This window comes from Balaenoptera ricei, chromosome 5 (genome assembly GCF_028023285.1).
Source record: "Balaenoptera ricei isolate mBalRic1 chromosome 5, mBalRic1.hap2, whole genome shotgun sequence".
Classification (NCBI taxonomy): Eukaryota; Metazoa; Chordata; class Mammalia; order Artiodactyla; family Balaenopteridae; genus Balaenoptera; species Balaenoptera ricei.
In genome coordinates, this window is record NC_082643.1 from 93,742,595 (window position 1) to 93,768,502 (window position 25,908).

General features: G+C 38.0%; 1 protein-coding gene across 3 annotated transcripts in view; it reads left to right on the forward strand.

Annotated features, from left to right (window-relative positions):
• The window catches only part of ADGRA3 (adhesion G protein-coupled receptor A3), a 124,659-nt gene that overhangs the window by 81,930 nt on the left and 16,821 nt on the right, over positions 1-25,908 (forward strand). For all 3 annotated transcript variants that reach the window (XR_009503333.1, XM_059923259.1, XM_059923258.1), the window contains exons 11-14: positions 6,399-6,560; positions 8,917-9,120; positions 17,708-17,921; positions 18,133-18,341. Coding sequence is in view for 2 of the 3 variants with exons in the window: in XM_059923259.1 (XP_059779242.1) it covers positions 6,399-6,560; positions 8,917-9,120; positions 17,708-17,921; positions 18,133-18,341 (789 nt within the window). In the remaining variant the exon portion in view is untranslated. The remainder of the gene's footprint in view (positions 1-6,398; positions 6,561-8,916; positions 9,121-17,707; positions 17,922-18,132; positions 18,342-25,908) is intronic.

Here is a 25,908-nt window from a genome sequence, read left to right on the forward strand (position 1 = left end):
GAGGTGTCTCCTTTGGGTTATCAGCTTTACGCAGTGGTCTTCTCTTGTTAGGCCCGTGTTGGTGGGGCCTAGGCCCTGCATGGAAGTCAAAACGTAGTCGGTGATCAGCTGAGTTCACCCTCAGAGCTCCTTGGATTCCTGTTGTTTTGCTGTTAGTCTCTGGTGGAGCCTTTATTTTCTCACTGATCAGTGGTGCGTTTAAAAGGTAACTTTTTTCCTTTAGCATTTTTCACTTTTATGAGAATTGTCCAGAGTACTTAGACCTTCACACTTCCAGAAAACGAGATGCACGTAATGTTTCTGTAGTCAGAAAAAACCAGAATCTGCTTCCATTGGGAGAACTGGAGGAATCTTAGAAGTTCAGCTTTTCCATTTGTTGTGAACGTACGGCTGAGGGTGTTGCCCATTACACTCTGCCTTCCTTGAATAGTGTTCTTCATGTGTTCTAAGAATTTTTTTTTTTTTCATGTTCACCAGTAATATTTTGATGGTTCTCCTTTTTTTTTTTTTTAACATTTTTATTGGAGTATAATTGCTTTACAATGGTGTGTTAGTTTCTGCTTTATAACAAAGTGAATCAGTTATACATATACATATGTTCCCATATCTCTTCCCTCTTGCATCTCCCTCCCTCCCACTCTCCCTATCCCACCCCTCTAGGTGGTCACAGAGCACCGAGCTGATCTCCCTGTGCTATGCGGCTGCTTCCCACTTGCTAGCTATTTTACGTTTGGTAGTGTATATATGTCCACGCTACTCTCTCACTTTGTCACAGCTTACCCTTCCCCCCTCCCCATGTCCTCAAGTCCATTCTCTGGTAGGTCTGTGTCTTTATTCCCGTCTTACTAAGAATTTTTTTTTTATAAAAGCAAGTTTGTCTACCTGGAGGAAATGTTCTTCTTTCTGTTAATTGTAAAATTGTCTTTATTGCCTTGACTAGAAACATAGTAAGCATCAATTTTTCCCCAGTCCCAGCAGCTCTGCCATTGACATGTAATTTTTTATTTTTTTATTGAAGTATAGTTGATTTACAGTGTTGCATTAATTTGTGATTCAGTTAGACACACACACACACACACACACACACACACACACACACACACACACAGACAGAGAGAGAGAGAGAGAGACATTCTTTTTTTATGTTCTTTTCCATTATGGTTTATCACAGAATGCTGAATATAGTTCCCTGTGCTATACAGTAGGACCTGTTGTCCATCCTTTCTATATGTAGTAGTTTGCATCTGCCAACCCCAAAGTCCCAGTCCATCCCTCCCTCTCCCTTGGCAACCATAAATCTGTTCTCTATGTCTGTGAGTCTGTTTCTGCTTCATATACAGTTCATTTGTGTCATATTTTAGTTTCCACATATAAATGATATGATATGGTATTTGCATTGACGTGTATTTTTGACTTAACTGTGTCTCTCTTAAGTCTGTATTTCTCACTCTTAATTCTTTTTAAATTAAAAGATAAATCATCTTTTTAATTGTGTTAGGCTGCCTCAAATCCTTTCTGTCAAGAAATGGAGAATAAATGCAACATTTATTCCATGTGACATTATTTTCAATCTTTTTCCCCCCTCTTCCCTTCCCACCCATTTCCCCATCATCATCCTCTTTACTTCTGTACCACAGTGACATCAGATCTTTCACCTTTGCCATAGTCCTGATGATCATCACAATTAGACCTCTCATTGAATATTGACTACTTAACTAAACAAGCTGAGAAGCATTCAGTGGTATCCCCAGGCCCCTAGGATGCTGAAGCCAGTTAACAGTGACATAAATACACTCTTAAAACTTGATTTTCACAACAGAGCAATTCCTTCATTAAAAATAATCAGGGCAACATAACATACCTTGAGATAGGTATGATCTCGATATAATAGTTTGTAATTAGGAGAAAACCATGAAGACTACTTGAACTTAAATAATGATATCAACTGCTCTTGTTATTATTTAGTCAGGTTTGGACTACATGTCAGTTCTGCATTTCCCATCTCCATCTTGGCTGTCCCCAAACAACTGCCCAGCGTACTGCCTTGCTGATACATGTGTCTGTAATTCTTGCTTCTCTGGTTCTTAGAATTGCTGAGGGTACCCCCTGCTGATTCGTGCTTGAAAACATAAATGTGGGGAGGGGCGTAGATCTCTTGACTTTTCTCAAACTGCATGAATTACTTAATGAAGATATTTGCCTTCTGTTTTTTTGTTTGTTTTTTTTTCCTTAATTTACTATGAAATAAGACATTCTGGGCACTTCTCATAGGGTTCTTGGTCTCATTTTACAGATGAGCAAACTGAGTCTTGGAGAGGCTAAATAATTTGCTATGGGCATTTAACATGTACAGGACAGTTGAAATCTTAACCCAGGAGTACTTAACTCCAAGGCACATAAATATTCTAGCTGCAGTGTTATTTTCTGCTTCTATTACATTAAAATTAAATATCATCAAGTTTAGTCTATGTATTATCTTGTGTGTTTCATGAACTAACATCAGAAATTCATGAAATTTACGGATGATTTTTGAACTAATTTCGCCCAGGGTTCTGAACATGAATATAGAAAAGAACATGAAATATTCTGTCTCTTACAGCAGATGACATTTAACGATTTCATTGTTATTAATGTAGCATTTTCATTTCTCTATCCTTTTATCTTGGATAAAGTGTGTTCAGACTGTTTTCATTTGATCCTCGCTGTTTAGTGTGACAGGTGGAAGAGCAGGTGCGTGATTCCTTCTGACCCTTTTGTGGCTGGCGTGGCCTTCAGGGAATGCGGGCAAAGAGCAGTACAGTGCTTCCTAACACTGGTTGCACTTATTAAAGTATATCTGTGTGTCAGATTTCAGGAATACTTTTTAAATCCAGTGTAATTTTTCATGCACTGTTATCCTTTCTGTGTCCCTTTTTTGCCACTGTGAAGGATTCAGAACTACTTGCGTAACCAAGCTACAGAAGCATGTAGCATTTCGTGATTACCTGCCCTAGGGAATATATTGGCAACAAATCCCTCTGCTTAGTTCTTAGCCATTTGTAATGAAATAATGAGAAAAATAGCTTGTTCTCAGCTAAGGCAACCACTCTTACTAGCTCTGTACCTTCTTAAAGATATTTCTCTTCTTTACAATTATTAACACATGTTAAATTCCTTTACCGGCATTATCTAGTGACCCATAGCTGTAGTTCTTTGATCAAAAAATAATTTTTCAGAAGAGATGATGTATCAGTCAGGTCTCATGTTGGATTTTCATGAAACCCATACATGTAAAGCTTTTAAAGAAATTAGGAAACTAGTTGTCCTTGTGCTCATTTTTTAAACACTACAGAAATATTTGAGTAGTGCCTCAGAGGAGAATTGGGGTATTTTTCTGTATTTTATCTTCTAAGTTTTTGCAGCCAGTGGTCATTTCTTTTCTTATAGCTATAGAGCAGGGGTCCCCAACCCCCGGGCCGCCTACCGGTACCGGTCTGAGACCTGTTAGGAACCGGGCCGCACAGCAGGAGGTGAGCGAAACTTCATCTGCCACTCCCCATCCCTCCCCATCCCTCCCCATCGCTCCCCATCGCTCCCCATCCCTCCCCATCGCTCCCCATCCCTCCCCATCGCTCCCCATCCCTCCCCATCGCTCCCCATCGCTCCCCATCCCTCCCCATCCCTCCCCATCGCTCCCCATCCCTCCCCATCGCTCCCCATCCCTCCCCATCGCTCCCCATCGCTCCCCATCGCTCCCCATCGCTCCCCATCCCTCCCCATCCCTCCCCATCGCTCCCCATCCCTCCCCATCGCTCCCCATCGCTCCCCATTGCTCGCATGACCGCCTGAACCATCCCCTCCCCCAACCCTTGTCAGTGGAACAATTGTCTTCCACGAAACCGGTCCCTGGTGCCAAAAAGGTTGGGGACCGCTGCAGTAAGGTATATCTTACCGCATCATCTCTTTTTTAATTTATTTTCACATACAAATTTGAAATAAGAAAAGGTAAGAATAAGAGATAAAAACGTAACCAAATTAGTCCAGCTACTCTGAATTCCCATTAAGATGTGGCAGTTATTATTTCAGTTGCTGCATAGATGGCTGATTGACATATCCAGGAGTCACACTACCTGTCTTCATAACTCCAGAAATAAGGGCTTCTGTTAAAATGAAATTTACCCTCATACCTGTTGTTTTTAGGAATATGTTCCAGGGTGTTGATGTTTTCAAAAATTGTGTCAAATGAACAGACTCAGGATTCTACAGAGTTTGATCTTGTTAATGTCTTGGGTTTGGGTGAAATGCCTCTTGAGAATATGTGAGTCTATTGGAATAGGGTTTTTGAATTATATTCCATTACTATCTATCATATACTACTCTGCTTATTTCCTTTATTGCAGGTATCACAACCTAGTCACTTTTTAAAAATGTATTTACTTGCGTGTTATATATTTTCTTTACTGGGTATAAACTCCAGAACAGATCTTTTATGTTTCTTTAACTGCTGAATCTCCATTGCTTGGGACAGTGTCTAGCTCACCTTGGTCCTCAATAAATATTTAGTCAGGGAGTGAATGGATATTGTACAGCTATTGGCTTTTATACGAAGAGTTACACTAATGAATAAGGGTATGGATATAAATAGGATGTTGTGCTATCCCTGCCCCCAAGATGTTTACATTGGAATTAAAATAAGGACAGAATTGTGACACACGATGGTAAGGTCAGTATGAAGTCAGTTAACTATATTTTAATTGGATGAGGCGGTGGGGCTTTTCAGAGGAGGAAGTGGCAGTTTTGCTGGATGCATCGTTCCTCTTTATATGTATGAACATATAGACTTTAAAAATGTACCCCTCTTAACACTTCTTCTAGAGCCTGTCATCCTCAAAGAGACTTACTTTGGGATTGAAATGAAAATGAAAAACAATAAAAATAACAAGAAGAGCTATGTTTTGAGTGCCTGCCATGTGCCAGGCATGGTTTCAGGAGTCTTACAGTTATTAGTGGAACTTAATCTTTACAACATGCAGAAAAGACAGGATGGTTATTATCCTTATTTCACAAATAAAGGAACGTATGGGAGGTGCCTGCCCTGCTCGCGGTCAGGATCTGCGGTTCTGTTCTTTCCCCTGTTCTTACAGCAGTTGCTTCACTCCAAGCCTCCGGGGATGGGATCTGGTGGATTTCCACAGGCTTGTCTTGTTCCTGAAGTGAACCATGGGTGGAAAGGACTGAACTTTTTCCAAACCCCTCTCAGCTGTCATAATTACACACTCTGGGAAGAGTATTGGAGGCAGAACAGGGTTGAAAAGCTCAGCTGGGATCTTCTGGGATGATCAAAAGATCTGCTGAAACGGCCTTGGCTTTCTGGCTTGGCTTTGGGGCTTTTGATGCTTCTTTCTTGGTTAGAGGACCTACCAGTTTGTAAATCCTCCAGTGCTACCTCTGGTATGCTTGTGTTCTTTCCGCCATGGCTCTCCCTCTTGTGAACATTTTGCTCAGTAGCAAACCCCCTCGACAACAGGCTGCCTCCTTAGCCTGGACTGTTTGTTTAGTGCACTTCTCTGATATGGGACACACAAGTCACCATCAACAATGGCCAATTGACATTCCACTGGCATTGCCCGACAGATGTTTACATCTGTAAGTTATGAACTGAGCTAATGAAAAGAACTCAGTAAATGAAACAAAACAAGTGGTGGAAAAGTGGACACTTCTTAGGATCCATTTATTTCGTGGCACTGGGTCTTAAACCATCCCTTGAGTTGGGAGGAAAGCAAGAAGCAGCTCTTTCGAGGTAGAGGGAACCACATGTGTATAGACATGTGCGATGGCCCAGCGCATATGGGGAACTTGCAGTAGTTGGACATACCTAGAGTTTTGAACATGACAGGATACTAAAGAGGGAGCCAGTGTAAGTTTCTTTCTTTTTTTTAATTAAAAAAATTTTTTAAAGTTGGAGTATAGTCGATTGACAATGTGTGGCAAATATTTCTTAATAATAATGTTAAGTAACACGCAAAAAGAAGGTAAGTATTTTTCCAGACAGAGTCAAGATCTTTTTATTCTGAGAATCACGTGACGTCTTTTCCCTCCCCTTGATTAATTTAATCACCTTTCTCCCCCTCGCCCCCATCCTTCATCAGTTTGAGTACTGCATGTCGGTCTTTTCCCCAATGATTCGATGGTTATACTTACGTGCACTGTTTTGAGCTAAATATTACCAAATGGTTATAACTGACTGTGCTCTCCCTATCTGGAGATGTTTTAATGAGAAGCAAGTCAAATACCTGTTGGGTTTTCACGTGAAAATTTAGACTGAAGGCCCATCTTGGTGTCTCATTAGGATTTTGATGATGTAAAGCCGCCTGCGTTTGCTTTAAAGAGCTTCCTTTTCTCTCCTGCACGCCTGCTAGCTCGGTGATGTGATGGTTGACATTGCAAGTAACATCATGTTGGCTGACGAGCGTGTCCTGGGGCTGGCGCAGAGGGAAGCTAAAGCCTGCAGTAGGATCGTTCAGTGTCTACAGCGTGTCGCCACGTACCGGCTAGCAAACGGAGCTCATGTTTATTCAACAGTAAGTGCAACGTTAGCCTAGGATTCTAAGGAAAAGGTTCATTTAAAGCAGCTGTAACTCAAAAGAGATAAGTCTGTTCCCCATTGTGGGGTGAGTATTTTGTTATTGCTGATTATTACAGAATTTCCTGTTCTCAGACATTTTAAGAGAGAGTTTTGCCTCTGAATGGTCTGTGTTCTTGGTAACTGGAAAGTGCTATCTTAATTTGTAGTTTGAACGGTTAGCACTATCTCATCCTCTGAAACTTGCTACAACACAAATAACAGCACTGTAGAATTGCCCTCCTGTCACATACCCACTGTCCATCCTAGCTGGTATTCTCTTCCCGTCCCTGAAGGATGTTTTGAGACAGTGCTTGATTTCTTGCCCAGGTTTCAATTTCAAAAGGGAACAAGGATTCCCCCCCAACCCTTCTGAACCTATGGGCATTTTTCAGTCAGTTTCACTCTTGGGATAATGAGTTATTTATATGTAATAATCACTCCATTAAATAGTATTGTTTTATTTGTCCTAAATTTCTTGGTGTACTGCTTCCCTTTTTTGTTCTAAAATGTGGTAAATATGACAAACGTAGTAAATATAATAAATAATGCTTTATTCTTTTAACAGTCATATTCTGATCTGGCCCATGATTTTCATTTTCTAACTATTTGAATGGGTCCATCGAATGTTCTGTACCTCCTCCTATGATTTTACACAATTCAAGACTGCTGTCTTTCCATTGATCAGTGGAACCTTTTCGATGAGACTGTGTTTTATTGGTCCTTTTGCTCAGTTACGTTTAGGATTACTTTCCTGAATAATAAACAGAATGGAGGCTTAGCATGACTCCTGTCTTGACAACATAGTTCAGGGAAGTTGCCCGCTCAGGCATATGATCTTACTTGACAGAGCTTGCCAGTTTTAGGGCCACACTTGGTCCTCCAGGTCATTTAGATCCATTTTCAATCCTGTGCTTCAGCCTTGCTTATTGCTCAGCACAGAGAACTTCTTTCGTTCTTCCGAGAACCCAAGGATATAATAGAGGGCAGTGTAGTGGGTATTTGCACACCATTTCAAAGTATAAAAAAGTTTCTGAGAAACTGTATATCTACTTATGATATGGCTCCAAGGCCACCTCAAAATGGCAGTTTTCTTTCTTTCAACTGAGGTTTCACATGTTTATCATGATTATATATGTCTTTGATTGACAAAAAAATTTCGGATATAATTTGCTAAATATAATTGAATTTAGTACGTTTTTTCGCAATATGTCATCTGTGGGACAAAAGCTAATGCAAAGATTCCTTAGTCTTAAAAATTTAGGAAGCCACCAGTTATTTTCTATTGTGCATATGGTACTTGGAAAATTCTGCCTTCTTATATTTAAAAATTTTAATCTTCCCAATAGATTTTAGATGCCTCGCATGAAAGTCCTATGTTTAAAAAAATTTTTTAAAGAGGACTTCGTCCACATATGGTACTTAGAATGATGCCTTGCCTCTATAGTAGGCATAGAATGAATCATCCTTGAAGGAAGGAGATGTCATCTTGTCCCTGAAATCTACGGCAAATGCTGTCATCTTGCTGGATGTGAAAGAGACCCGTCAGCCTGTCACTTCTCATGCCCTCTCTGTCGTGGTTCTCACAGAGGGAGTGGTGGCAGCAGTCCTCCGGACACGGGCTTGGTGGCTCTTTGTATCGGCAGGCCGTACATTTTGGTGGACCCTTGAGTTCAGTCTCACTCTTGCATTCCTTAAAATTGTTGGGGCACGTGCCATCTTTTTCAGGTGATTTTCTGGCCTAATTTGCTTTTAAAATCTGTTCATTTCTGTCTGGCCTAGCACCTCCCTTCCTTTTCTGAAGAAACAGCTTTGGAGCGAGTCTGTATAAAGATTTTATTGGTGAAACTTAATGCTAAGAGTTGTTGTTCCCGTGAAAGAAAAAAGTGAAGATGGCATGAAGTGTTGAATGAAGCAACTTTTAAAGTGTATTATGATCATTAAGGGGGTCCACTGATTTTTCTAGCTTGGTTTTTTTTTTTTTTTTTTTTTTAGTAAGACACTTCCATTTTCAGCTTATAGTTTCCTGCAGCGTACTCTTCAAATTATTGTAAATTGACTTCTCATTTATATCTGATCTTCCATACCTTGGGACTTGCTCTTTTCCTCTTCATGGGTATCTTTCTATTTTAGGACATCCTTTTGTTTCCAGTGTCTTTTTTCATTCTGCCAGTTATCTACAGTGTCTTTGTTTAGTAAGAATGTGAGCTTTCTCTTCTAGCTTATGTATAGTGTTTTGTGTTTGAAACTCTTTGAAAGTGCTTTTTTCCCATATTATAAATCTTTTATAACTCTTGTTTGATTGACTTTTGAAGTATTCACCCAATATTGCTCTGGAAGCTTATGTCATCAAGGCTGCTGGCTTCACTGGGATGACATGTACCGTGTTCCAGAAAGTGGCAGCTACTGACCGGACAGGCTTTTCTGACTATGGGAGGCGGGATCCAGATGGAAACCTGGATAAACAGCTGAGCTTTAAGTGCAACGTTTCAAATACGTTTTCAAGTCTGGCTCTGAAGGTACGTTATATTCTGTAATCATTTAAGGCTTTACAGTTAGATTAGAATACAGTCGACCCTCTGTATATGTAGGTTCTGCATCTGCGGATTCAACCAACTGCAGATTGAAAATATTCAAAAAAAAAAAAAAAATCCCAGAAAGTTCCAAACAGCAAAACTTAAATTTGCTGCATGCTGTCAACTATTTACGTAGGATTTACATTGTATTTTCAGTTATTTGCATAGCATCTGCATTAGGTATTATAAGTAATCTAGAGATGATTTAAAGTAAGTATACTGGAAGGTATGCCTAGTTATATGCAGCTGTTATGCCATGTTAACGTGAGAGACTTGAGCGTCCATAGGTTTTGGTATCCGAGGGGATCCTGGAGTCAGTCCTCTGTGGATATGGAGAATGACCGTACTCAGCATGTTTTGCTTTGCAAAGATGACCGTACTAAAAGTTATTTGGAGGGAGGGGATATTGGTATTGCCTTTGCTGTTGTTTTGAAAGAAATTTAGACCAAGAAGGGACACATCATGATTTTCATGGGCCTAGACATTTTTACCCTCTGGACCCCGTTCTCCACACAAATATGTCAAAATTATATTTTACGACTGCAGTGGTAAAAAGATGAATATATTAATATTACATATTAAGAAATTTTCTTTGACTTTAAAGTTCATTTTTATGCTTCTGATTTTAAAGAAAAACGTTTTCGTAGACCTCCTAAAAGTATTGTGTGCCCTTGACTCTGTGCCTCCTGGGCCTAATGGGAAAATCCAGGCATTTAATCAGGCAAGCTGTAGATCAAGATTTTTGGCACAGAAGTGCAAGCATGTGATGTGTGTTCACAAATTGTGTGTTTTATTGCAGTACGCAAAATTAAAAGCATTTTTATTGATTTTAAAAAATTGGGGTTCAGGCTTGTTTCATTAAACTGCATTGAAGCAAACGGTGAAAGTACAATTTCAACACCCTAATGGAATCACGATTTTTTGTTGAGCTTTGTGTGGCCACGTGTAACTATGTTTTTGGTAGTTTATAATTACACAGTACTTTCTTTGTTTCTGGTTTGTTCCTGAATTATATCACAAACAGTATTCCAGTCATTTTAATGCCTGCATAATAATCAATGAAAAAGTGTTAGGTGTCCTGGTACACTGTGGAGCCTCAAATATTGAATGAATGAATGAAGAATTAATATATTTTGTCATACTTTACCCTGGTGACCTCCATAAGGAGAGCCACTTTGCCTAATTTAATAATAGTCCAACTTCCCCCACTGCCCAAGACAATCTCAACTATGTCAGAATGTCTAATGATAATATATTTACTTGACACTATATATTCAGAGGAAACTTGGCAAGATTTCTTACTCTTGTCTGTATGAGAGTATTTGACGCACCTAGCGATGCTACTCCTTAATGCCTGCTCCTTTCCTTAGAGTGTTTTTTTATTGGTAAAAACGTACCACAAAAGGCATCAAAACAGCATCACACACAAGCCCATGAGAGGTGTATGTCCTTTAGGAATACTTAAAATTGATGAACCCTTCTATCTTAGATGATCATCTAAGAGAAATTAAAAATGATGAAACCCAACATTTCATCAACTTTACAACCTGTCCCTTTGGGTAAGGAGAGTTTCTACCTGCTGAAGTAGAAAACTTTAAATGAATACTCTCAAATTTGTTAATTTCATACTGTTCTATCATTTTAAGATCATCTTGGTGGCCAGAAACCAGGGACACATCACACTATTATTCATGCTTTATAGATGGACATGCTTAAACCTAGTGAAAAAGGAGCATATCCTTCATGACACAAAATTAGTTAAAAATTTTAATGTTGAGAGTACGAAATGCCTTAGCATTTTAACAGGAAACTTTTACATTGTAGACTTTATACTATGGCAATTTTTACTCTTTTTGCCTGTTTTTTTTTTTTAATGCCTTGAATATACTAACTAGACATCTTGAACATCTCATAATTGATTGCATTACCCTTGGATGGGAGAACATGCTAGGGTAAGAAGTTAAACCCATAAAAAGACAGTCCTTAGCAGTAGGAGCCTAGCTTGAGTTGCTTTCTACATATTTCTTGAATCTCTATTGTCCTGTCTTTATTACCTTCACAGCCCAGATTGGACTTCCGTTCTGCATTGCCCATGCTATCGTGAGAGCTCCTATTTAGTCTCTGTGCCTCCAGGCTTTTCTTAAAAATTCATCCTTTTCATACAGATTGGTCTGCCTAGGGCAGTCTTCAGCCAACACGTACCAATCCAACCATACCAGTTAGTAAAATATTGAAGTACTTCCTTACCCTTTAGTGAATAGCTGCTGCCCCAGTCCCCTGAGTCTCCTCAGCTGGCATCCTGGTCCTTCCAGGAACACGACCCAGTCTGTCCACCCTTTAGCAACTGAAGGGCTGGTACCTACAGAGCAGAGGTCCTGTACGAGACTTGCCCTCTGAGGAAGCTGCTCAGATTGTTAATATTGTGAACATTATCCCTGCATCTACACAACATGGAAATGGACCTTGCAGATCCCACGATAAATGGTGTCCCTTGGAGGCTTGGTGTCCCTCTGGAGGCTGGCTGTCAGTTAACTGCATCATTTGGCATTTATCTGCCCTTGTCTAGTAACAGAAAACTTCCCTTGTTGTCTCTTCCAGCTACTGGCCATTCTTAGGCCAGGCTCATGCTCATTCTTCTACTAGAACCCCTTCTCTTCCTCTCCCCTCCCCAGCTCCTTGGTTTTATGATAACACACAGCAGAAATGTCACCTTCGAGAATCTTACCTAATACCGTTTGGTCTGTCCTCGCTTCTTCCATCCTCATCTTCATTTCTCTTCCTCGCTTTGCCCATAACACCCTGCTCATCTCTGTCATTGCGTGTTACACACAGGAGCCAAATGGGTTTCTTACAGCTCCTGCGTTGGACTGAGGGTTACTCGAGGTCAGAGCTAGTGCTTGATTCATTGATGAAATCCAGTGCCTGGCCTCAGTCATTCAGCCAGTTGGAGACTGAATTACCTGTCATCTGACCCTTACAGCACCTAATCTAATTTTTTTCTTAACCAAATTCTTCCTTCCACTGTTGCTACCATCATTCAGATTTGTTAGCATCCAAAAATATTACCTATTTTCGATTAACTGCTAAGAGCTTTTAGTAGCTGTTGGTGTTTTGAATTCAGCTGTTAATGTAGCCAGAAACAATTGGCTCTTTAAAATTTTCTTGACTGGAATTTAGAAATCAGGTTTTCTTTATGCATCCCATATTTCTCTCATCCCATCTAGGGCTTTAGCCCAACTGAAGTCCTTTTCATTTCCAAGCCAGTCATATACATCGTCACACTTCCTGCCTTCATATGTGCCCTTTTTCATGCCCTCAGTGTCCCCCCTGCTTGGGGAGATCCCTGCTCCTGTCTTCTAAGACTCCATTCGGTTGGCAGCTTCCTTCTCTTTCTCAGACAGAATTCATCATTGCCTGTTAGGCCTATAGTGCTTTGTTCGTTGTCCAGAATAATTAGAAGCTGGTATGCTGGTGAGTTGAGTTATAGTGAGATGCCAGAGGACATGGTTACCTAAATATGTTCATGTTCGGCTCCCCCACTTAAAAGCTGTGCAAGCTTGGGCAAGTATCTTAACCTCTCTGAATGTCAGTTCCTTTCTGTTACATAGGGATCATGAAGTGGTACTAAACTCAAAGGGTTATTGAGAAGGTTTAATGAGGCAAATATGTAGACATTTACAACAGTGCCTGGCACAGGGTTAGCACTTAATAAATGTTAGCTCTTATTGTTTTATTATTGTTGTTGTCTTTTCCTTGCTAGATTTTTAATACTTGAGGGCAAGGACCATGGCTTATTTCATTGTATATCTCTAGATTCTGCACAGTGCCATGCATAGAGGAATGAAACATCCAATAAATGTTGTTGAACAAAAATTAACAGCCAAACTTAATTCGCAAAGAAAGTCAGTTAAAAAAAATTCTAAAGGCAAACATAATCCCTGTTCATCTTCAGCGGTGAGATAATCAAAAGGTGGAATGCAGTTAATAACTAATTATACACAAGAAAATAATTAGGATGTATCATAACATCTATCTGTTTAAAATCTAGTGAGTAGATAGTCAAGGAGACATGAACAAATTACTGTTTTTAATCAGCTGGCTCTTTGACCCATTCTAATTTTATTGTTAGAATTCTAGAGACTTAAACAAAATTAGGATTTCAGAAAATTTTGATTTATTAATTATGTAATGTCAGAAGTCCAGATTGTTTCGTAAGGAATGCTGTTAAAATCTAGTGAAAATATTTGAGTTAACATCCGTTATGATACTTATCATTTTCTTCTTAGTGTCATTCTAAATAAGGAAATATGCATGAATTCAGCAAATAAATTCATGATTAGAGCTCTATGATAACATTAGTTCATGTGTGTATAGTTTGTCAATTTTTTAGTATTGAAGTTAAAACTAAAGCTGAGTTGTAGAAGTCAAAACAATATGAGGTTTTAGATGATTGTTGGTAAGTCAATTACTTTAAGGCATTTTCCTCTCTCCCCAGCCTCCAGATAACGACCTGCCACACTGTGGCAGTACAGGCAGACCTCGGAGATATTGCGGGTTCGGTTCCAGATAACTGTAGTAAAGCAAATATTGTAATAAAGCGAGTCACACAAGTTTGTGGTTTCCCAGTGCATATAAAAGTTATGTTTATACTATACTGTAGTCTATTAAGTGTGCAGTCGCATTATGCCTAAAATACAATGTACAAACCTTAAATTAAAAAATACTTTATTGCTAAAAAATGCTAACTGTCTGACAACACAGGGTTGCCACAAATCTTCAGTTTGTTAAAAAAAATAAAACAAAAAACCCCCAAAAAACCACCTCCTGCCCCCCCAAAATGCAGTTATCTGTGAAGTGCAATAAAACGAGGTATGCCTGAAATAGTAATAAAAATACCACCCACAGTTCCATAGCCTTTTGTGCTTGCCATGGTCATGATCCCCTTTGGTCCTCATAATCATTTGTGAGGAAGATCGTTAGCTGCACGTGACAGATGCAACTCACAAGGTTGACAAAATTGTGCAGTGTTAAGCAGCTACTACATTGTGAAGCTGGGATCCAAATTCTGGTTTCTTCTTTCAGATCCCATGTTCCTCTCCCCATGGGTGGCATATGGCCTTCAATAATAGATGTTAGACACCAAAAACATGTCTTTCCGAAAGTTGTTGTTTTTTTTTAATTCAAATAGAGTCGATGTACAATATTGTTAATTTTTGCTGTACAGCAAAATGATTCAGTTATACCTGTATATACATTCTTTTTTATATTCTTTTCCATTATGGTTTATTACAGGTTATTGAATGTAGTTCCTTGTGCTTTACAGTAGGACCTTGTTGTTTATCTATTCTATATATAATGGTTTGCATCTGCTAACCCCAAACTCCCAGTCCATCCCTCCCCACTCCCCCTCCTCCTTGGCAACCACAAGTATGTTCTCTATGTCTGTGTGTCTGTTTCTGTTTCATAGATAAGTTCATTTGTTCCATATTTTAGATTCCACATATAAGTGATATCATATGGTATTTGTCTTTCTCTTTCTGACTTCCTTCACTTAGTGTGATAATCTCTAGTTCCATCCATATTGCTGCAAATGGCATTATTTCATTCTTTTTTATGACTGAGTAGTATTCCATTGTATGTATGTACCACATCTTTATTCATTCATCTGTCAAAGGGCATTTAGGTTGTTTCCATATCTTGGCTATTGTGAATAGTGCTGCTATGAATATGAACATAGGGGTGCAGGTTGTCTTTTTGAATTATAGTTTTGTCAGATATATGCCCAGGAGTGGGATTTCTGAATTATATGGCAGCTCTATGTTTAGTTTTTTAAGGAACCTCCATACTGTTTTCCATAGTGGCTGCACCAACTTAACATTCCCACCAACAGTGTAGGAGGGTTCCCCAGAGGTTTTTAGGAGAGATTTTTCTGATTTATTAGCTGTAATTCATATGTTTTATATCTATTTCCTTTGCTGTAATCCATATATTTAAAAACGAATATATGGTTAAATGAAATTATTACCTTTGTGTTCTTGTTTTCAGGCTAACTGGCAAAAAGTATAGTCACAGTAAATGTAACAAACGTGTTCCTTAGTGATTTTTTTCATTAGATTTACAAACTTTCTGGAATAAATGATCAGTACTTCTTTTAAGGAGATTAAATATGCAAGTGTTACTTTTTTACTATAAAAATTAAATATTATTGATATAGGTGAAGTTTGCTTTTCCAGCACCCCGGGCCACCCCAGGGGACCTATAATTATTATTTAGTAATATTCTTTATTGGACTTTGAAAGATGTTTTAGAAGTCGTAAGTGTCTAAAACAGCCTTGAATTTGTAGCTCTCATCTCTCAGGGATCTGTCCGTACACCTGAGGTTTTTCATTTGTTGTTGTTGGGATGGTTTTACAAGTTTAAATTTGTGTAGAAAAAAAGCTTATGCTTCTAGAAATTATAGTTGTCATTTCCTTTTTCAGCTCTTTTAGAAAGTAAAGTATGACTTCTTTTTTTAAATTAATTTGATTTATTATAAAACTTTCCCAGAGAGCTACGCTTTGTTTTCAAGTTATTTTGTGTTCACAACAGAATCATTTTATGAATTTTAAAGTACTTAAGCTTAATAAATGTCTGGTATGTAACAGTTCCTCAGGATTTTGACCTTCTAATTAAATCAATCTACTGATGTTTTCCCTTTTTCTCATGCATCCTTATGTACTTAGGAGAAATTTATATACTTGATAGATATATACTATATTAGTGAATGAATTTATAATAAACTTTGTTTTCCTATCAAGTTATATTTGTGAGAATAGTAGAAACCTTTTTATATGTTTTCTTAGGTGAAATATTTCTACTGAATATTTTCTTAGCATCCTCAATTTAAAAGTAATGATCAACTGTCAATATTCAAACTTCTGAAATACTTTTTTCCAACAGATATTTATGGTTATTTGCTGTGTTACAACATTGTTCTAAGCACGGCAGTTAAAAACGAATTCTGAAGTCGATCATTTGCTTCAGAAGAACCTTTTAAAAAAATGGCACACAGACTTTCATTAATTTCATAAACAATGGGCTATTTTATCCCATACTAGTGCCAGGAGCTATTGTTAACATAGGCTATCCAAAAATAAATGAGATTATCTGCATTCAAAAATTCTCTTACTCTAGTTAAGAGGAGCAGACAGTGAGATACACAGTGCTACTTTTAAGTATTACTTATCATGGAGCTGTGTGCAGAGTCTAGAAGAGGGAGCACCTACCTGTAAAAGCAGTATCTGGAGGAGTCGTGTAATTAATCATCCCCCCCCACCAAAAGCCGTATTGATAGAACTTTGCAGCGCCCTTCTCTTGGCTGCCAGCCTTTCTCATCCCGATCCTCTATCCTTTGCATTGCCAGCAGAATTAACTTACTGAAAATCAAATCTGACCAGTTTGAGCTTACCAAATAAAAGAATCATGGAGCACTTCAGCCAGAGATGCTGGCACGTGCACAGTGGCATTTAAAAAGAAGGAGATTTCAAAAAGTGATAAACTCAGTGTGGCCCAGTCTTGTGGTGTAGGGAGTGTTAGGGGATGAATTTGGGACAAGGAAATTAGCCAAATTATATGGCAGACTTAGGATTTTTTGGCCATAGTTTCTAAACATTTGGGAACCAAGGTGTTATTTGAACTGAAATAACAACAGATTTGTTGAAGAGGAAATTCTTTTGGCATCGTGCATGTTGGATTGGAGAGAGAAGTGAGTGCCAAGAGAGCGGCTTTGTGATGTCTTTAAAATAAGGACGTTTTTAGATCATTATTTGCCTCCCTGGTGTACAGATTTATTTTTTATGAAATGCTGAATAATTTATAATTTTAAAATCCCTAATAAAGAAATCTGAAGAACACTCAGTGCCCAGCCAGAATTTTCACTTGTTCCTCTTTGTTACTGTGTTTTCCTAAATGTGATGTGTTTCTTAGTCTCAGTCTTCTGCTAAAATAAGTTTGCTGAATCTAAACTTCTATTATGTTTGTGTATAATTTCTTTCTTCTGTCGTTTGACAGTTGGAATCCATCATAAATCACCTTGTAGTTTCATAAGCCCAAATTAATTATACTCACACTTGTGATATGCTCCCTTTGTGCTCATTTACCATATTTTGTCGTTGTAAAATTCACATAAAGAGTGATCACTGGGATCCCTGTTCTGTTTAATGCTTTCTACTTCAGCAATGTACATTATCGGGAAAATTCACTTTATAGTTTGAAATAATCCCTTGTTCACTACTTTAGCGCTTTGAAATATAGTTTGCTTTTCTCTTCATTTTCTACTTCTTTTGTTCTATGCTATTATATGATGTTTAGACATTTCACTTAACGGATAAATTGTTCTAACTATTAAATTTCACATACCTACATTTAAAAACTATATTCAGCATATAACTAGACAACATTCATAACTATCTAAAATATTCCTGGTTTTTACCTACTAATATGGCAACTCTTCTTTGTTTCTGTTTTTGTTTTTTTTTTAATATATTTTCAGAATACTATTGTAGAGGCTTCTATTCAGCTTCCTCCTTCCCTTTTCTCACCAAAGCAAAAAAGAGAAGTCAGACCAAGTGATGACTCTCTCTATAAGCTTCAACTCATCGCATTCCGCAATGGAAAGCTTTTTCCAGCCACCGGGAATTCGACAAATTTGGCCGATGATGGAAAACGGCGTACAGTGGTTACCCCAGTGATTCTCACCAAAATAGGTTCGTCTGTGGCATATGTCATCCTATAGTCACTGGACAATACGACTTTATCATGCCCTGTTCCTAAAGATGCTTATTTTTGTTCCTTCTCATTTTAATGAGTCACTAGTGAAGAAAAGGTATTTGCAGAGTTCCCATTCGTGGATAAGTTGACATTTAATTGTTTATGAAGTTTGTTTCAAGAAATATTTTTATTTCCCATTTCCTCCAGATGGTGTGAACATTGACACCCACCACATCCCTGTTAATGTGACCCTGCGTCGAATTGCGCACGGAGCGGATCCTGTGGCCGCCCAGTGGGATTTCGATTTGCTGAACGGACAAGGAGGCTGGACGTCAGATGGGTGCCGTATACTCTGCTCAGATGAAAATATCACTGCCATTCAGTGCTACTCCCTTAGTAACTATGCGGTTTTAATGGTACGGCAGTTGTTAACGTTATGCGTCAACACTAAGTATTCTCATTTTTCCCTACGCGTAGTTAAGCTCAAATGAAGATTGTTTTTTTAGAACTTTTGACATAAATTGCTCTCTTTAAGTAAGAGGTGACTTTTGGTATAATTCTGAGTTTAAAGGGAAATTGAGTTACTACGAAGTGAAATGTATGGGATTGAATTTGGCATAGGAATTTTCAGTAAACTTTTTAAGCAAATCCATTCAACTAGACCTTGACCTTAAAATTTGGAAACATCTTGGGTGTATGCAGTCCAACTCTCAACCCAGAAAGCGTGACTCATTTGCCCAAAGATGCACAAAGAACAGTGAGAGATTTTCCTTCTTTGCCATCTAGTGCCTTATCCCACTACACATCATAATCTTTAGACTCCTTTTGAATTTAGAGTAATGGTGATAATTTCAGTTTAGTTGCTGCAAGTGACAGTATTGACCCAAATATCTTCAATTTTAATGCTAATCAAGTGAATGTCTTGTGTTATTTACCATTTTTCATGTCTACTAATCTTTGGTAGAATAACCAGTTATTAATGTATAGGAACAGATCTTTTTATTAATGAGTCATTTAAGTGAATCTGATTCCTGAGTTGATAATTATGAAATTAGCCATGCTAGTTTTTATTTCATATTGTGGTTATTATAAGATACTAACATCCTGGAGTAGTATACATGCATTCAAAGCATAGTGGAAGGAATTACTGATGACTGTGAAGGACATTTCCCAGCAATGGCTTGAGGCTAGCCTGGGAGGGAGGACGCCTGCATTCTGATTTCTGCCTCCAGCTCATGTAGACAGTGTTTTATCAAAGCACCAAATAATCTTGAAACGTGATATATTTTACTTTAAGTGAAGTATTATTTTCTTAAAAAGACAAAAGAGCGCCTACCACTGGAAATGGTCTTGAAGCAAGCTTGAATTAGAGTAGATTTTCCTCAATTCTGTGTTTTGGTTTTCTCCTTGGTCCTCAACTTAAGATACATTACCTAGTGTCCCAAACAGGCAGAGGAGTAAGTAGATTATCTGGCAGGGCAGAAGTATTAATGTGTGTGTTATTCAGCCCAGCTGACAGTGGGTAGGGTCTACACTAGCAAAGACTCAGCTGTGTTTATATCAATCATCTGTCCTTTTGGGCTTAAAGTTAGTGTTGATAGTTTAGGACTCACTTCACAAGTAGATGTTTGATTCTGTAAGTCTGAGTCTGGTTTCTGTAAGTTCACATTCTATTGTTTTGTAGTCACCTTTCAAAGAAAGCTTGAAGCAGTAATTAAAATATGAAGCATTTTCTCTTTCAGTTTGAAAGTGTTTTCTCATTCAGGTATTGATTATAAAATAACATGAAACTGAGAAGTACTGAAGGAGAAGTAACAGAGATGCAGCATCATCTGAAGTTTTTATAGTCGTTAACTAGAAAAAGTTGGGCAAGAGACACGAAACGCAGACACACACAAAAGGCATTTTATAAGCTTCATTGTTAAAGACATGACACTGTACCGTGTGAAACTTTCATTTTTATTTAATTTAATACCAGTTTAAAACATCTATTTTTGAACTTCCTAGCTGTTCTTTTCAACAATTTAAATTAGTATAATCCTTTTCTTGAAGGAATAAGCTATTCTTTTATCTTTCATACTTTTAATCTTTTAAAAAAATGTGATACACAATTCTTTAAAGCTAAGAAATAGCACCAAGATCTTTTTCTATTTTTGAAGAATATCCTTTTGCTTTTCTTAAATATAGCTATGCCACCTAGAGGCAGCAAGGTGAAATGTATCTGAAATTGTTGACAAAACTGTAATAAAGTTAGTATATGGGATTTTTGGAGTTGCTAATGAAACATGAAGGCAAAGTTAATGAAGTCATACCTACTCTTAAATAAGTCATGCCTAAGATAGAAGAAATAGCTTTAAAAAATTAGAAGTCAACATCTTTTTTTCCTTGCCTGACACTATTTTGAACAATAGGTAAAATCCTATTTTTCTTGAAAACTGCCTTAATATTGGGTTTTATATAGCAAGTCTAAATTCCTGTTTTGGCAGCTAGCCCATAAAACTTTTCCTGCTCTGGCTTTAAATAATTTTGTATTTAAAATATGATACAAAAGAATGTATTTGTTTGTAAATCTCGAATAGATACCATAGTTTGGTTCAGTAGACATCCTGCGATAGCCATTTATATCCCAAGTTCTCAAAGAAAAAAGTTAAGCAGAAACTGGGTTTGTTTGAATGATATGATCGGAAATACACAATTGAGCAAGAAACTTTCAAGGAGCTGGGGTCAGTAGGGAACAAAAAAACTGAATGAGTAGGGCCAAACTATTTATGATAGTACTTACTACTTAATTGGTAATAGTAGTGAAGATAAAATAATCACTATACCTTGATTCCCCTTTTGTTATTGTATTCACCTAGAAATACATGAAACCAGAGAGCATTCGTTTGTTTTGCATTCGTTTGCTACTATTATTACCCCCAGTTTACAGGTGGAGAAACCAAGGCATACAGAGGCTAAGGACCATGACCAAGTTTTCAAAGATAGTTAGTGTTGGAATTGGAATTTAGGCTCCAGAAATGTCTTCTTAATCCCACTACTAAATGTCCTTTCTGAAAGTTTCCATATCAGTGTTAAAGAGCTTTCTCATTCTTTTTCACCTCTGAATATTATTTTATGATCTCACCATAATTTATTTGCATATTCCTCAGTTTTGTTTGTTTCCAATAATTTCCATGTACAAAATTATTTTGCACATTAGAAAATCTGCAGGATAAATTATCTGAAGTAGAATTGGTAATCAAAGGGGGACCAACACTTTTTCCTTTTTTCATTAAATTGAGCTAATTGAGCAATGTGCACAGATCCTAACTATATAGCTTGATGATATTTTTATCTGTGAACACATATTTAGCTGCCATCAAGATAAAGACGTTTACTTGAGCACTCAGAAGCTCTGGTATGTTTCTTTCTAGTTAATTTCCACTGTCATCTCAAGAGATAACCCTTCTGATGTCTATCACTGTAGATAAGTTTTTCCAGTTCCATATAAGTGGAATTGTATAGCATGCACTCTTTGTGTCTGGTTTCTTTCCCATCATTACATCTGTGAGATTCATCTTTGTTTTTTCATGTGGCAGCAGGTTATTCTTTTTTTTTTTTTTTGCTGCATAGTAGTCCATTGTGCAAAGATATCAAAATTTGTGCATTCTACTGTTGGTGGGTATTTTGGTTGTTGCAGGGATCTGGTATCAAGAAAAAGCTGCTGTAAATATTCATGCACATGTTTTTTGATGGACATGTGCATTCAGGAGTGGAATTGCTAGGTTGTAGGCACCCATATGCTTTGGTAGGTAATGCCATGCAATTGACCAAAGTGGTTTTATTGGTTTACAGTCTCACCAGTAATGAGTTTTAATTGCTCCACATCCTTGTCAATGCTTGATATTGTCAATCTTTAGTTTTCGTCTTCTAGTGGTTGTGTTGTGATTGATCATTGTGGTTTTAATTTGCCTTTCTTTGGTGACTAATGATGTTGAGTACCTCTTCATTTTCATATTGGCAGTTTGGGTATGCCCTTTTGTGAAGTTATTGCTCAAGTCTTGCCAGTTTTAATTTGGTTGTCTGTTGTTTTCTTATTGGTTTATAGGAATTCTTCATGAGTTCTGAATAGGAGCTCTTTGTTGGATTTATGTGTTGCAAATGTCTTCTCCCAGTTCATGCCTGTTTTAATCAATTCAACTGCCAGAACAGAATATCACAGAGTAGATGGTTTACAAACAGCAGAAATTTTTTTTTCTCACAGTTTTGGAGGCTTAATTAAGTCCAAGATCAAGAAGCTAGCAGATTCGGTGTCTAATGAGGGCTGGCTTCCTGATCATCATAGATGCTGTCTTCTGTCTGTGTCCTCTCATGGTGGAAGGGGCAGGGGAACTCTCTGGTATCTCTTTTATAAAAGGACACTAATCCTGTTCATAAGGGCTCCATCCTCATGACCTAATCGCCTCTCAAAGGCAGCATCTCCAAATAACATCACACTGTAGGTTAGATTTCAACATACGAATTTTGTGAGGGGGACACATTCAGTCTATACACATGCCTTATTCCTTTTTCTTTTAATGTTGTCTTTTTATGAGCAGAGTTTCTAATTTTTCTAAATTTTCTTAGTAGTACTTTTTTATGTCCTATTTAAGAAATCTTTGCTTACCCCAAAATCATGAAGATATTTTCCTTTGTTTGCCTTAAGAAGCTTTAAATGTGGTTTACCTTTCACATTTAGGTCTGTGATTTGATTGGAATTGACTTTTGTGTATGGTGTGTGGTAGGAGGATTAAAATCTTTAAATTATGCTTTGTTTCTTGGGGGGAAAATTAAAAGCAACATAGACGTCATAGTCTCGGGGGTTTTTTTGTTTTTTGTGGGTTTTTTTACATTTTTGATTTCAGATCTATTTTAAAATTTTATTTTATTGTCAAACTCTTAAAAATACTTACACTCTGACAAACAGAGGGTACCCTGAGATGTTTTTCTTTGGACTTCCTTCCATTATTCAGATCCTGGTGAGTTTAAACAATTACTGATATATAATTATTCTTATTATTGATATGATGATAATGAATTATTTAAAACTGCCAGTAATTTTATATTTAGTAATTCTCAGGCTAAAAGTAAACCCTTGTAAATTTCTGTCAAGTAAACAAAGAATTTCAAAAACTCTTCTTCCATTTACTCGGTTCCTTAATAATAACTTTTTTTGCAGTTTTTAACATACTTTCAGGTATTCTAATGTTCTCTGAATTGATGCAGTTTATTTTGGTGGAAAACTTTACTTTCCGTTTTCTGGCCTATTTTCTTAAACTTTGCACCATATAGAAGAGAGTGACTAGAATCACCATTTAGTGATGGACTGTTGAGTGAGCACCAGAGGCACAGACTTTTCCTATCTTATCTATCACTATATTGCAAACTGAATGACACTTCTACTTTTTTTCTCATGGGTGTCTCCTAGTGGCCATTTATGGACCATGTATTTGGTAATTTTTTTAATACAAGTGATTTCATTTACAGAAAGAGAAAGAGGGCTTGCCTGGTGGCGCAGTGGTTGAGAATCTGCCTGCCAATGCAGGGGACACGGGTTCGAGCCCTGGTCTGGGAAGATCCCACATGCCGCAGAGCAGCTGGGCCCGTGAGCCACAATTACTGAGCCTGCGCATCTGGAGCCTGTGCTCCGCAACAAGAGAGGCCGCGATAGTGAGCGGCCCGCGCGCTGCGATGAAGAGTGGCCCCCACTTGCCACAACTAGAGAAAGCCCTCGCACAGAAACGAAGACCCAACACAGCCATAAAAAATAAATAAATAAATAAATAAATAAATAAAATTTAAGGAAAAAAAAGAAAACCAAAAGGTTGCCAGTAATCTTTAAAAAGAAAAAAGAGAGTGAAAGCAAGAATCATAGGTAGCAGTGAAATTATAGGATTTGAGGGTATTTGAGATGTCACCTCCTCTCCCTGTACAGGTAGATACTGTATTTTTTAAAGTAGAGGTATAACTGACATAGAACATTGTATTAGTTTCGGGTATACAGTGTAACGATTTGATATTTGTTTACATTGCAGAATGATCACCACAGTAAGCCTGGTTAGCACCCATCACCATACAGTTACAATTTTTTTCTCTTGTGATGAAAACTTTTAAGATCTACTCTTTTAGCAACTTTCAAATATGTAATATTGTATTATTAACTATAGTCCCCATACTGCACACTGTATTGCCAGGACTTTATTTTATAACTGGAAATCTGTACCTTTTGACCCCATTCACCTATGTTTTCATTATAGTATCACAAAGCCTATATTGTTGACCTATATTATATCAATTATATTGATATAATTGCAAATCATTTTGATTCGGATTTCTACTTTACCTCTTTTGTTTTACTCTTTAACTTCTCTTAGCTTCTCTCCTATCCCGATCTTCGCAGTTATTTTAAATAGTATTCTCTTGTATTTTTGTCGTCACGATAGGAGGTTTTTCTTAACTTGATTTGTTTCCTTTATACTGGGCAGGGGGTCTGCAAACCCTGGCAGACATTTGACCCACAGGCCTGTTCCAGTCAGCTGCCATTTGTTTGTTTGCTTGATGTTCTAAATGCTGGAAAGCTAGGAGTGGTTTTTAATTTTTTCATGGTTATATTTTAAGTGGTTAACAAGTACCTGCATAATACCCTCGATTTTGCTCTTGGCCCGCAAAGCCTAAACGGTTTACTCTCTGACTCTTCACACCTTTCCAAAGGTCATTTTCTCAGCAGAGGTTCTCTTTCACTTGGGAAGCTCAGTTTGTTGTGACAACAAAAATGCCCGTGCAGAAGCAGTGCTCTGTGTGACCAGTCAATAGTACTTGCTCCTTCCTCCAGCCCTAACTTGGAATTTTAAGAGTCTGGGTCCCCTGTGTCAATATCCAGCTTCTTTCTCATACTATATCACATCCATTTGGCTTTTGAAAAAAAAACTGATTTCTTTTAAATGTAAATATTGTATATGACATATTTTGAGAGCTGAACTGGCACTTTGATGTTTTATGAGATAATATCCAGCCGCCTGTGTCTTGTTATTCTCTGCAAAGGCTTGTGGAAGACACGCGTACACACCTTCTGCCCCTTCCCCAGACCCTGCCAGATGAGATAATTGTGGTGTCTCCATCTCAGTAACTGCCCCAAATCATACAGCTAGTAAGTGGTGATGTATTCTTGAACATTTCCTGGAGGAATGGAAAGCAGGCAGTGCACTGAAGGAGTCTAGAGACCACATTCTGGACACTGAAAGTTTATCCTCAATTATTTAGTCTACATGGGAAGAGGAGCTTTTCATAGAAGCGAGGGGAAATGTGTGCACTCCAGCTAGCATCTAACTGGTTCCAGTTGCCCTAGTAGTTTTTTAATTTCTCCTCTAATATTCTGGACTTTTAGCAGAATGCAAGTACCTTGAAGCTGTGTACCATAGACCGATCCCGCGGGCATCTCACAAGGGCAGGTTCAGAATGGTGGCGGTAGGCTTTTGTCTTGTATCTTCCTTTTCGAGTCTTAGTTTATAGACTGTCAGCCCTGGAGGGTCCTGCGTTTAGCTGATGCCCAGTGCTTGGCATAGCGCCTTGCCATGGTGGGTACCCAGTTAACATTTATCAAATAAAGAGATGAACTATATGTTCGAGACTCATCACAGTGGGGTCGAGTGCCTAGGCTGGAATGCAGTTTTCTGTGTTGTATCTTCCAGTTTCCCATTAACTCTGATTTTTGTCAGGCTCCATGGCCTCTGTTCGTAATTTGTTACGGTGAGGGGCTTGTTAAGGTGTTCTAATAGGATCTTTTTGGATCTGTAATTACACACTGTCAGCCTCTGATTCTTCTATGGGAAAATGTGCTGCTTCCTTCCCTATTCCGTTGAGTCCGTCTTCAGTGTCCTTGTCTGTCACCCATTCCCTCCTGTCTTTCATCTAGTTTTTCTAGTTTCAGGAATTGTCTCAAGAACTTCCTGATTGGAGATATACCCA